This window comes from Protopterus annectens, chromosome 7.part1 (genome assembly GCF_019279795.1).
Source record: "Protopterus annectens isolate FY-2018-M chromosome 7.part1, PAN1.0, whole genome shotgun sequence".
Taxonomy (NCBI): Eukaryota; Metazoa; Chordata; order Ceratodontiformes; family Protopteridae; genus Protopterus; species Protopterus annectens.
The window spans coordinates 389,905,079-389,918,174 of record NC_056740.1 but is presented as its reverse complement, the minus strand read 5'-3'; the positions used below and the strand labels follow the sequence as shown (position 1 = coordinate 389,918,174).

The window sequence follows — 13,096 nt, the reverse complement described above, 5'->3', positions numbered from 1 at the left end:
GCACCGCCTTTGTGGAGTGGGACCACAGTCGCTGCGCCACTCCTGGAGTGTATCCGGAGGTGAGACTAAGATTAAACAGCTGTCCTAACGGAGGGTTTAATTCCTCGTTGAGTTCATGGAGCACACAGCCAGGGACACCATCAGGCACTGTACAGGCAAGCTGATGTGGCAGATGCATGTACCTTATTCTAATGGAAGCAAAGAAACTCAATACCAGGAAAGCGTACATAGCAAAATAGAAAAAGTTTCCCACCTGGTGTCACAGCCAAAATACTAACCCTTCTTGGACATTAACTCAGTTTTGCATTACCTGTCAGGCCTCTTTAGACAAGGACTTTCTGTTCTGGCATTAAGGTACATGCATCTGCCACATCAGCTTGCCTGCACAGTGCCTCAGCTGTCTTCTTGCACCCTCACATAAAACGTTTTCTAAAAGTGTGACTCACTTGAGACCACCCAGAGGGGGAACCCTTTTCTGGCATGGGATCTAAATTGTGTGTTAGAAGAACTAACCCTACCTGTATTTGAACCTGCTGCCACAGCTTCTGTAAAGATGCTCACTTGGAAGACCACTTTACTTACAGCTGTTATATCAGCTAGGAGAGTTTCTGAGTTACAAGCCCTCATATGTAAATAATCTTTCACAGGGATAGGGTCACCCTCATGACAAACCCATTTTTTATGCCTAAGGTGATATCAGAACTTAACCTAAATAAGGCTATCCGCCTACCAGTCATCTTCCCAAATCCACAGAACAGGACAGAGCAAGTCCCCCACACCCTGCATGTGCACAGGCAGATCAAGTATTATGTAGACAGGACAAAAATCCCTAATAAAGCTCAGCAACTACTGATGTCTTTCACAGAGGGTAAGCTGTCTTCAAACAAACCATTTCAAAATGGATATCAGACTGCATTAGGTTCTTTTACTCACACCATGGAAAAGATTTACCTAGGCATATTAAAGCCCACTCAACCAGGCATGGGACAGCCACCACTGCTCTCCTCAAAGGAGTCCTGACCCAGTACATGGAACTATGTGCACACGTTTACAAAACACTGTAACCTAGGCATTGTCTTTAGGGCTAGAGCATGTTTTGCTACCGCCATCCTGCAAAACCTTATTTCTTGGGGTCAGACAGATGACCCATCATCAACCTATTAGCTTTGGGAGTCCTCCCAAAAATCAGTACTGAAACATTGACTGTGAAGAATATAGTACGTTTCTGTCTGACTTACTGTAATTGTAGGTGTTTGTGTAGATCAGTGTTACAGTACATACTCCGACCCTCCAACCCCTTTGTCTGGTGAACACTTTTCTCCCCTTTACTGAGTAAAAGGAGTGGAGTTTTTTTTCTGTAGATGGTCCTTATCTCCATCACCCCCCTCGCTGCCTCTTTAAGCTTTTCCTCCTTCTCACTCAAATTCAGACAACTGGGAGGGTTGAATAAAAAAACACACAGCCAGCCAGTACTTCACCAGTAACTGGGAGGGTTGTGCTGTCCTTTGGCATCAGACTGCTCGTTCACTGCTTAGGAAGATCTGACGATGGTGCTAACATCAGTCTTCAAATAGGGATGATGTAAAGACTCTGGAAAATGGGCTAGTTGCAGATTTCAGCATGGTAGGAAGTCCCAAGAATCAATACTGCAGCACTGATCTGCTCAGACATCTACTGTTATGGTAAGTGGGACACAACTGTACTACTTTATGGTAAATTCTTACACAGCTGTACTTTCTTTCCAAAATGTTCAAAGAAGACTGAGTATTAAGGTTAAGTCCAGATAAAATCACTTTAACTAGCAGGTCTAGGAGACGCTCTCTGATGCCCTCCCTGTGGGTGGAATAAAGACACCTTGTTGAAGTTTCCAGTAGTTCATTAATTTAAGTAGGTAGATGGACAGATGTTCTTGTAATACATTACATTTAACAGCTCAGTTATTTAAAGGCAGTTACAGATTATTGGTGGGAAGGTGCATGGAAGCTGATTGGATGAAAATCTGGGAGATAGAAAAACAAGGAGCCAATCCCAAATATTAGAGATTTAGACAAAAAACTGAGTTCACCACCTTAGCTGTAAAATTCTTCCTTTATTGGAGTATTAAAACCAATAAGTAGATAAAAGTAAAACTTCTAGGTTGTTAGTTCAAAGTACAATAAGCGCTTTCATCAGGGTTGCCTTCTTCAGATTGTAAAGTACTTTGAGTTTGGTGAACTAGATATATTGGTATTAACCAATCAATTGATTTTTATGAGAGGCGCACCTTCATGTTATCCAATCAAATTGTATCCAATAGTCTGAGTAAAAAGGGAACAAGCCCCTAGGATTTAACCAATAGTTAAATGCCCATTCTTCAGTATTGGTTTTAAAGGAACCATCGCGTTTCAACCTGGATATCTGTGTGCCTTTTAGATTCATAATCCACTTAATTTCACTAGTTTCTGTGCAATTGTGAACATCGCCACCTCTTGTAATCACAGATAAAAGTTCTATAACTTGGAAACAAAACGTATGTGTGGGGAAAGCTATAATATGCCCAGTTAGACTGTTTTTATTGTCTAAATGCAAAATATCTCTTAGGTGTCTTAAAACCCTGGTCCGTTTTCCCGGTTTAAATGCCATGGTTCCTTTAAACCACGTAAGATGAGAGACTGTGTCTGCATCCGTAGGGATCGTATTCCTTGGAGCAAAGTATGAAAACTTTATTACAGAACTTTTTCCAGTCTGTTACATGTAATATGAGAGGCTGTGCACACTTTTACGGGGCTCGTTATCTCCTGACATATAATATGAAAGGCTAATATTCTGTTGTATAACAAAAAAGGTTTACAGCGCCTGCTTATAAGTGGCTCATATATATATATATATATATATATATATATATATATATATATATATGTATGTATATATATATATATATATATATATATATATATATATATATATATATATATATATATATGATTAGTGTGACCAGTCCCCATTGTTCCTCTTGAATGAAGACCGACCTTTTTATGTGCAGGGGGGAGGTAGTCACTTAAAGCTTCACTAGGTGATTCCCATATTTGAACATTGCGTGCATCCAGAGCAATAGCATACAGTGGAAAACAAGTCACAGTGCTCCTTTTTTTTTTTTACAGAGATCATGGATGTGCACAAGTAGGAGGAAAACAGTTTGAGACACCAGAACCTTTTGAATAGACTTTCTGTGCACATGGAGTAAGAATCTCAGATCAACTTTGAGCATAGGCAAATTGTGCCTATGATGTTATGATGTAAAGAATATAGCAGTGTGGAGTGTGCCCTGGAACAACAATTTTCTATTGGGTTGTACTGCAGATTGTAGAACCTTTGTTAAATGCAGGCCCAGTGGCTACAGTATCTGTACCTTGTTGCTGTGAGGTAGCTACAGTGAGAGGTGGAATGCTGTTGGTCCTGAAACATGCTTTTATGGTACTCTAGTCTAAGGTCTTCACTGTCAAGCTTCTTCCTGAGTCTAGGAGTTACTGAAGGCTGTACTGTTCAGATTCTTCCTCTCTTCAGGTTCCAGGTGGTAAAGTTAGTGCAAAAGAGGGCTAGATAGCTCTGTGCCTTGCTAGATAAAGGGCTGGAAACTGTGAGGGATGAGGTAGAAGGGTTAGATGATGTAAGAGACTGATGTTATCTGTATGGTAGTGGGCTGTCAAATTTGGAGGCTAGAGTTTGGCCACTTTTTCTCACTCTTGGCACCAAAAGGAAAGCTCAAGTCCCAAATCAGTAACCGAAAAACAAAAAACACATTTCAAATAAGTGAAAGTTGCTGTGTTTGCACATCATGAGGCAAAAAGCACTATCAAAGCCATGCCAGTTACTTTTCAAATTTGTATACATCTAGATATCACACAAAAAATAATAATGGGACTTGTTTTCCATGTCACTAGTTCACCAGATAAGCCATGCTAATGTAGAAGCAGCGGTTTGCAAATGTAACTACTTGACTGACATTTTCATGTCAGCATCAGCAGTTGGGGTTAATTAACAGTTTGTCAAAATCCTGGGGTAGGTGTTTTAGCTGTATGATTTATGGTGTAAATTCCTGAGTGCAAGACACTTTTAATGGAAATGCTATGAGTTTAGATCAAGGTGGTGATGGGCATTCATCCTGATCTTCTTTCTTGTCAGAGGAGAGTACAAGTTGCATTTGCCAGCTATGTTTTACGTGCACCAAATCAAGGCATTCATCCTGATCTTCTTTCTTGTCAGAGGAGAGTACAAGTTGCATTTGCCAACTATGTTTTACGTGCACCAAATCAAGACAGAAAGACTGGAGTTATTTCTGTCTTTATTCTTCTGCTAAGATGGGAAAAGGAGTGTCTGAAGTAACTCGTGTCTCCATTTGGCATTCAGAATATATCTGTCTCTTGTACAAAGAAAGAAGTTTGTTCTCCAAATCTCCAAAAGCCCATTCAACTAGATCTGTGATGTCTGACAGTTTTCTTTTCCATAGTACCCCTTGATGACATATGTGCTGCAGCTACTTGTTACAAGGTCCGTATTTTCTCTTTATACTACAAGTAGGGCATGCAGTTAAGGTCAAAAGCCTTCTTTAGTTTGGCTGTGCTCTGGAAAATACTTCCATGAGATCTCCCAGGTATTACAGTAGTTGGGGACTCTGTCCCATCCATTGAACGGACGGAAGAGACAAGATCAGAGACAAACGTTATGTATGTACCATAATGATAGATCTCTGTTGACTGCTTCCGTCCTAACTCGTCTTCCAACTCTCCATACCCAATCTTTTTTTTTTTTTACCCTGATTCACTATATTTACTCCTGGAGTGACTTAGCTGACATAACCTTAGCTGTAGTAGAGCTTTATTTCAGGCTGGAAAATAGCAACTAATTTATTTTCCATGTGCGTTGTTCTGTAACCATTTCCTTAAATCTCTTAGTATGCGTTGGATTGTTTTTCTGTACGCTGGTATTATGGGCAAGCTTAATATGAGGCTATTTGCCCATCACAAGGGTATTATAGGTAAGGGGAGGAGCCAAAGCTTGGAAGTGGCTGAAGTTGGATCCGACTCTTGTCCGAAGATCCCATGTGTTGAGGAAGGACAGTAGCAGGCAAGACAGATGCATCATTATGCTAAGTACATATTTTTCATTTTGTCACAGTCTATGCATTGCATACCCTACCCATGATGTGTTGCTAGGGTGTATGAGGAGTGGGAAAAATGAGGAAAACATTCCCTGTCCCTGCAGCAGTAGGATGTAGAGTTGGGATGCCATGAGCTTCTCATTGGCTACAGTCCTTATTGGAGTAAGTCTAGGGGAGTCTAGTAAGGCCAGGGCAGGTAAGTTGACTTGGCGATCAGAGAGACACCAGGATCTGCTGATGGTCAGCTGCAGGAGAAAAAAAAGAAAACAAAAAAATAGGATCATTTCTGCAGTACAGGCTTTTACTCTCCCCCAATGCTACTTGCCTTATGAGGGTTCTGGTGTCTGTGCATAGTTAGCTCTGTAGTTGTCTACCCCAGTGTGTTTTAGTTACATTATACATTTTGGAGCTGTTTTCCAGTTGTCTCCAGTGTTTGTGTGTCACTAAAATACTCACCAATGTTTTTCCATTTTTTTTTTATAAGGTTTCTTTAGGCTTTTGCCCTCTGGCCTTCCTCAACAGCATGTATTGGGACATCCCTCCCCACTTCCAGCTTTCCAGTGTTAGGTTTATTAAAATTACTTACTGTGGTTGTGTGCTGAGCTGTGCCAAGTTATATAGAAAATAGTAACATTGTATTTCTAGGACTGCCAGAACTGTAAGTTTTAGATTTTTAACAGAAGCTCACCGAAGAGTTTCATTGCATTACCCCTGAGTGAAGCTGTATGTGTACTCTGCTCGTCAAAGTTGTTCTGTTAGAAAAAGACAAAAACTGCTAACAACTTTTCCCTGATCCTGACTTTACAACTGTGCTAAATCTGGATCTTTTTCATGTTCTGAGCCTAATATTTGAGTTAAATATTGTATTATTTTGAAGTTAACCTTGATCCCTTTAGCTGCTACTGCTTTTTATGAATTCACCAGCTGATGCATTATGTGTGTAACAGTAGTTTTGAGTATTAGCAGTATTTCCATATTGGCATAAGTACAGTAAAATGGTGTGGCACAGGTCTGCATGAGACCCATCTTGAAGTCAAAACAAATATGGAAGCAGTGGCAACCATGTGCAGTGATCTGAATGATACTGACTGCGGTTTCCAGATGTTTAATAGCAAATTGTCACTGTTTCTGCGAACTTATCCAAAAGCAGTCTGTGTATAGAAGTGACTCAGACATCATCAGAAAGCTTTATAATGGATTTAACTGTGTTGCTAATACTGTGGTTGTAGCAGGTAAGGTTACTGATCTGTAACAGTTTTGTTTTGAAATTTCTGTAAAAAAAACTGAACTTTGATTAAAAACAATTACCATTATATTAGCATTTTTGGCATGTTGTGGAAAGTAAATATTTTGTTGGAAAACTTTCAGGACTTACTAGGTATTCCTGTTTGTCTTCTGGCACCAGGAGTGCAGCCAGTACTGTGTAATGTCTACAGAGTGACAATATTCAGGCAAGACTTTAAAACAAAACAATGACGATGTTCTTCGTGTTTCACTGTTGTAGTCATTACACTTGGGTTATCCTGCTGGCAGGTTGCCCTCAGTCGACCTGAATTCCAAAGTCTTGGGTCCTGCGTCGGTTAATGTTGCCTCTTCCCTGACGTCAGTTCATCAGGGGTATAAATGATGCAGTCGACACCATTTTATTCAGTCAGTCTTGCCGCGCGGTGCCCGAAGCAGCAGCAGTTCGCAAGTGCCGGTCAGCCGACTCCTGAGATTTTCGTGTTCGAGTTTCAGATCCGAAGTCTTCATTAAAAGCTAAGTACCCCATTGGGGAAACTTTTTCTTGCTCCAGACTGATGACAGAAAAAGTTAATAATTGTATTTCTTGTGGGAAGCAAATACCTCATAAGGACTTTCATTATTACTGTATTCCTTGCCTAGGCCCTGACCACGAGGTTGCTAGTTGTCGGTTTTGTGCTAGATTTAACCATCGCACTATTAAGCATCGGTACGATTTTGCGTTAAGCTATTTTGGGCGAAGATTTAATTGTACTATGTCGTCGGATAGCCATCTGACTACCGGAGTTCACAAAAAACGCAAAGAAAAAGACAGGCAGCAGAGGTCCAAAACTGATGACGAAGCTTCTCCTAAGCAAGTCGCCAGTTCTCAGTGAGGCGCTTTCGCAGCCCCTGACGCCCGCTACTTTAAAGTTGCAGGCCGCTACCGAATCCCACGTGGAGTTGGCCAGGCCGCTGGAAACTCAAGGTATTGGAGCCTCTGAGATTATTCCCTCAGATGGGTCAAGAGCTGCTGAGCAGGCATCGGCTTCTGAGGGTGTATTCAGACCTAAACAATTGTATATTAAACAGACTTCAAAGACTAAAACACCTTTAAAGGCAAAGAAACAAGTTCACCAGCCACAAGGACAGGCCTCCATGTCCAAAAAACAAATGGCCGAAGATTTAATTACCTTGATCAGGGGTTCCCATCCCCCTCCTAAGAGGCCTAGGCAAGAGACAGACTATGAATTTTCAGATCAGGTTTCCATTTCTTCTGATTACTCTTCTGATCAGGAATATTCTCTTCCCCCCCCCTATGAGGATTCTGATGCTGAAGAATCAGTTCCTTCAGCTTCTCCTCCTGAGGACTACTCTTTTGGGGAAACCTTGCATATCATGAGGGAGCACTTCCACTGGGAGAGCCAAGATTTTTCAGAATCTAAGAAAAGCCTCAGAAACTTCCTTTTACTATCTCAACACAGGCCTCTAGCTATTCCACCTGTGCTGGACATTGTAGATGATGTGTTCTTGGAGTTTAGTCTGACCCCTGACTCTTTACCACCAGCTCCTGTTAAGCCGGACAGATACTACAGGGTCTCTGACTCTCATAAATTCCTTTTCAAAAACCCTACTGCAGACCCAGAAACTATTTCTCAGGGTCCAAAAGGGGTCAAGGCTTCTACTGCAAAAAAACCCTACCCCCTCTGACAGGGATTGTAGGGCACTGGATAGATGGGGAAAAAAGATTTACACATCTGCTACATTGGCTATAAGGGCCTTAAATTGCCAGTTTCATATGCTCAAATATCAGCAATATATCATAACACTGCTTAAACAGAAAATGATGGCAAATTCAGAATGTGCAGAAAACGCAGGATTTATTGCATGCAGCTGAACAAGTTGGAAAGCATACTTTGCAATGTGGGTTTGATTCTCTGGAGACCTCCTGCAGGGCCGCTGCTACGGGTTCTGTCATTAGGAGGCATGCTTGGTTAAAGGAACAAAATCTGCCTGACCATGTTAAAGCAAAATTATTAGATGCTCCTTTACAACATGATACTTTGTTTGGTGTTAAGGCAGAAGAGGTGTTTAAAGAAAATGGAGGACAAAGCTAAATCTATGCAAACGGTCAAGGATTTCTTACAGGTACAGCCACCTAGATTTAGCAGACACTGGCCTACAAAGAATTGGTCCTTTCCAGTTTCAGACCTCAAAGGGGCAGATCCAGACGCCCCAGAGACAGATCACAGCCGCAAGGATCCTACAGGTGTAAGCAGTGGAGTGCTTCTACCTCCAAAGGTGGAGAAGACAAATCACAATAATACAGGAAACCGTCTCAATGACTTCCCCCTGCCTGCACCAAGCACTTATCTTCTGGCAGCACCCTTGCGGGAAAACTAGCACTTTTTTCTCAAAATTGGCACATTATAACTCAGGACAAATGGGTTCTAGACATAGTCACAAGGCTACAAGTTTCATTTCCATACCCTGCCAAGGGCAAACGGTTGGCCAGACCTGCCAAAAAAATCAGTGGGCAGAGGCTCAAAAACAAGTCTCAGCTCTCATGGACATAAGGGCTATTCAACAAGTGCCACACCAAGAGCAGGGACAAGGATTTTACTCAAGACTGTTCTTGGTACCCATAAAGGACAAAGCATGGAGACCAATACTGGACCTATCTATTCTAAACACTTTCCTGGATATACCAAAATTCAAGATGTTGACCTTGCAGCAGCTTCTGCCCATGCTGGGCAGCAAGGCTTGGCTCGTGACTTTAGACCTAAAAGTGGCATACCTGCATGTCCCAATCAGACAATCGTGCAGAAGATACCTCAGATTCAAGGCTGGCTCAAATCATTACCAATTCTCTGCGCTGCCCTTTGGCTTATCTACTGTGCCCAGGGTCTTCACAAAGTGCCTGGCACCAGTAATTGCTTACTGCAGACAGAGGAATACAAATATATCCTTACTTGGACGACTGCCTCATACAAGCAGAGAACAAGGACATTCTACTACAGCATCTGACGTTTGTGATAAGACTTTTAACATGCCTAGGGTACACAGTCAACAAAACAAAATCAAAACTAGTACCCTCTCAAGAGATAATATTCCTGGGTGCAAGCTTAAATACAACTGCCCAGATGGCTCATCTCACTCCAGGCAAACCAAGGCAACTGACTACTTATTTCAAGGAAATGGCAACAAAGACCCAGTTATCTGCAAGTAAAATTCTGCAGGCTTTGAGCTTCATGGCATCCTGCATCTTACTAATTCCATATGCAAGACTGCATATGAGGAAAATTCAATGGTATCTAAAAAGTGTCTGGACACAACACTGCCACAGTCTGGAAACAATGATTACTCTAATTCCCTGCCTGCAGCAGGAGTTTCGGTGGTGGGCAAAGGCTTGTCACCAAAACAAGGGACAGCCATTCTCACTACCCCCAGCCAGGCAGAGCCTAACGACTGATGCATCAGATTATGCCTGGGGGGTACACATGGCAGGAAGAGGCATTCAGGGCACCTGGTCCACAAACCAAAAGCATCTACATATCAATCAAAAAGAGATGCTAGCTGTTCAGAATGCCCTAACAGCCTTCAAGGACCTACTTCATCTGGGACAACTACTGATAAAGACAGACAACACCACGATCATGTGGTACATAAACAAGCAGGGGGCACTCATTCTTATCCCCTGTGCAGACTAGCCATGGTTTTATGGGACACAGCATTGACTTACCAAGTTCATCTGCAGGCACAATTCCTGCTAGGAAAGGAAAATACTCTGGCAGATGAACTAAGCAGAAACCTCATGGATCCCCACGAGTGTCACCTGGATCCACAAGTCTTCAGCATGATACCAAAGAAATGGGGACGGCCGGACATAGATCTATTTGCCTCCCCTCAAAACAATCAACTAAAAAGATTCTGCACAAGGACTTATCACAGACAAGCCTGGAAGGGGGACACCTTATCTTTCAACTGGACAAACCTATCAGTATATTCCTTTCCTCCACTGCCTCTCCTCCCCAAGGTACTCCTAAAGGTCAGACAGGAGAAACCAAAAATGATTCTGATTGCCCCAGACTGGCCACACCAGTACTGGTATCCAGTCTTAAGGAACTTGTCCCAATGCCCAGCCTGGACCTTACCTCAAATACCTCATCTACTGTCCCAGCAAAAACAATCAGATTCTGCACAGCCAACTCAGGACCCTAAACCTTGCAGCATGGCGGATAATGTAGCCTTACAAACCACACCTCTCAGTAAAACTGTGATGTATGTCATTTTAGAAGCCAGAAGGCCTAGTACTAGAAAATCCTATGCTGGGAAATGGAAGAGATTTTGCACTTGGAACCAAGCTCAAGGAACTGATACAGCTGTCCCAAACATTCGTCAGATTTTGCAATACTTAACTGAGATGCTGGGCAAAGGCCTTTCTTTTTCATCAGTTAAAATCCATGCCTCTGCCATTTCGGCTCATTACAATACAGAGCCACCACTCCTTTAAGGCAGTACCTCAGAGGAGCCAAAAACTTAAGGCCTCCAAGGAGAATGCCAATACCTGTATGGGACCTCAATTATGTCTTCGAAAAACTCACCTTACCTCCTTTTGAGCCAGCTGCTACTGCGGATATAAAGTTCTTATCTTGGAAAACAGCTCTGCTCCTAGCAATAACTTCTGCAAGACGAGTTTCAGAGCTACAGGCTCTCGTGGCTGTGGAACCCTTTATCATTTTTTATCCAGACAGGGTATCTCTGAGAACAAACCCTACATTTTTGCCTAAGATGGTATCCAGTGTAGCCCTTAACCAAACAATTCATTTGCCAACTTTTTATTCAAATCCACAGAACAATGGGGAGAAAATTCTGCATTCTTTGGACGTACACAAACAACTTAGATTCTACTTGGATAAAACAGAAAGACAGAGCAATTACTAGTGGCATATGCCACAGCATCACAAGGAAAGGCGATCTCCAAGCAGACTACTTCAAAGTGGATAGGACACTGCATTCATTTCTGCTACTCACAGCATGGCAAACCAGTGCCTAAGGACATTAGGACACATTCAACCAGAGCTGCAGCCACTTCTGCAGCCTTTCTCAGGGGGAGTACCAACCAAAGACATTCTAGAGGCTGCTACTTGGAGTTCAGTGCATACCTTTGCAAAACATTACAATCTGCCTCTTTACTCTAAATCCAGGGCAGGCTTTGCCACTGCAGTTCTGCAGGGCCTCATAGCCACTCCTAATGCTGTCTAGCTCCAGCCACCCAACCATAGCTTTGGGACTCAACCCAAGTGTAATGACTGCAACGGTGAAACACGAAGAACATAGTACAGTTGCGTACACTTACCATAAATGTAGATGTTCGAGTGTATTCACTGTTGCAGTCCAGGTTACCCTCCCGCCATCCCCCTTATTTTTGCTGGAACTTATCTTTACTTCTCCAATCTATACAACCTAGGTGGTGTATTTGCTTATAGATGAAGGTAAAGCATATTTTGGTGCATGTATGTTTTACTTGCATAATTTTAGCCTACCCTTTTGGGGGCATCTGACATCTGGGGCAAGAAAAACTGAATAAAATGGTGTTGGCTGCATCTTTTGTACCCCTGACGAACTGACGTCAGGGAAGAGGCGACAGCAACCGACGCAGGACCCAAGACTTTGGAATTCAGGCCAACTGAGGGCAACCTGCTAGCAGGATAACCCAAGTGTAATGACTGCAACAGTGAATACACTCGAACATCTACATTTATGATAAGTGTACACAACTGTACTTTTGTAATGCAAGGTCTCTGCGACTTTCACAAACTTTTGCTGTTCCATGGCATTTGTGAACACTGGATGAAATCACTTTTAAGTGTTCAGTAACTTTAAAAATTTTACCAGCTGGTATAATTCATCTGAAAAAAAAAATAATTTTCTGAAAACAATACTCCTGTGATTGTCAGTGAGTGTTCATTAATTTTAGAGCAGGTGGAATGGATTTGTCTCAATGCTCATGTCTATTGTATAAATATGCTATCATAAGAAAAAGCCTCAAATGTCTCATGTTTTTATATGTCTAGGCATTGTTTAAAAACAGAAGCTGAATCTGAGTCTGAGGACAGTGGGAGACAACAGTTAAGTGCAAGTGCCCCACCTACGACCAGTCTTAGCCTACTTGGGAACTTTGAGGTATGCGTCATTAAAAGTATCTGGTGTTTGTCTCTAAAACCAACGGTAAGTTCTGTTTGAAGCTACTAACACAGCTTATTTAGCTTATGCACAGGCACTGAGTGCACAGAAATACTGATGTTCATGATCACTGCTGCAAGTAGCCTTAGCATAATAGGTTATATCCTGCCAAGGATATAACAGCTGACCAGCTTCCAAACCTTCAGGGCACCTTTCACATGCCGAAACTATCAGGCAGCTTGAGCTGAGCTGTGTAAAAGACAAGATTACTGTGAAGCTCTTCAGAGCTTTACTGTTACCAAAAAGTATGCTCCTCTGAGGATTAGAAAGATACACTGTCAGCATGTGAGATTTCCTGTGCTGGGCAGATCAGTTCCCTTTGGGGGAAAAAAACTTCTATTTTCCTAATTTTTAAAAAAAATTGTATTGCTTTTCTCTTCAGGAAAGTTATTCTAAAGCTAGGGGTGTTGTATTTTAACAGACATTCTCAAAACTATAGCTTACTTTTAAATGGAACACTTGATGTTCATCGTGCATACAGCTGCAGTCATA

The 13,096-nt window shown here is 42.0% G+C and overlaps 1 protein-coding gene across 1 annotated transcript in view; it reads left to right on the top strand.

Moving 5' to 3' along the window:
• FAM214A (family with sequence similarity 214 member A) overlaps positions 1-13,096 on the top strand; it is a 1,637,733-nt gene that overhangs the window by 963,629 nt on the left and 661,008 nt on the right. The window contains exon 8 of the mRNA XM_044078844.1: positions 12,436-12,544. Within this exon, the coding sequence (XP_043934779.1) occupies positions 12,436-12,544 (109 nt within the window). The remainder of the gene's footprint in view (positions 1-12,435; positions 12,545-13,096) is intronic.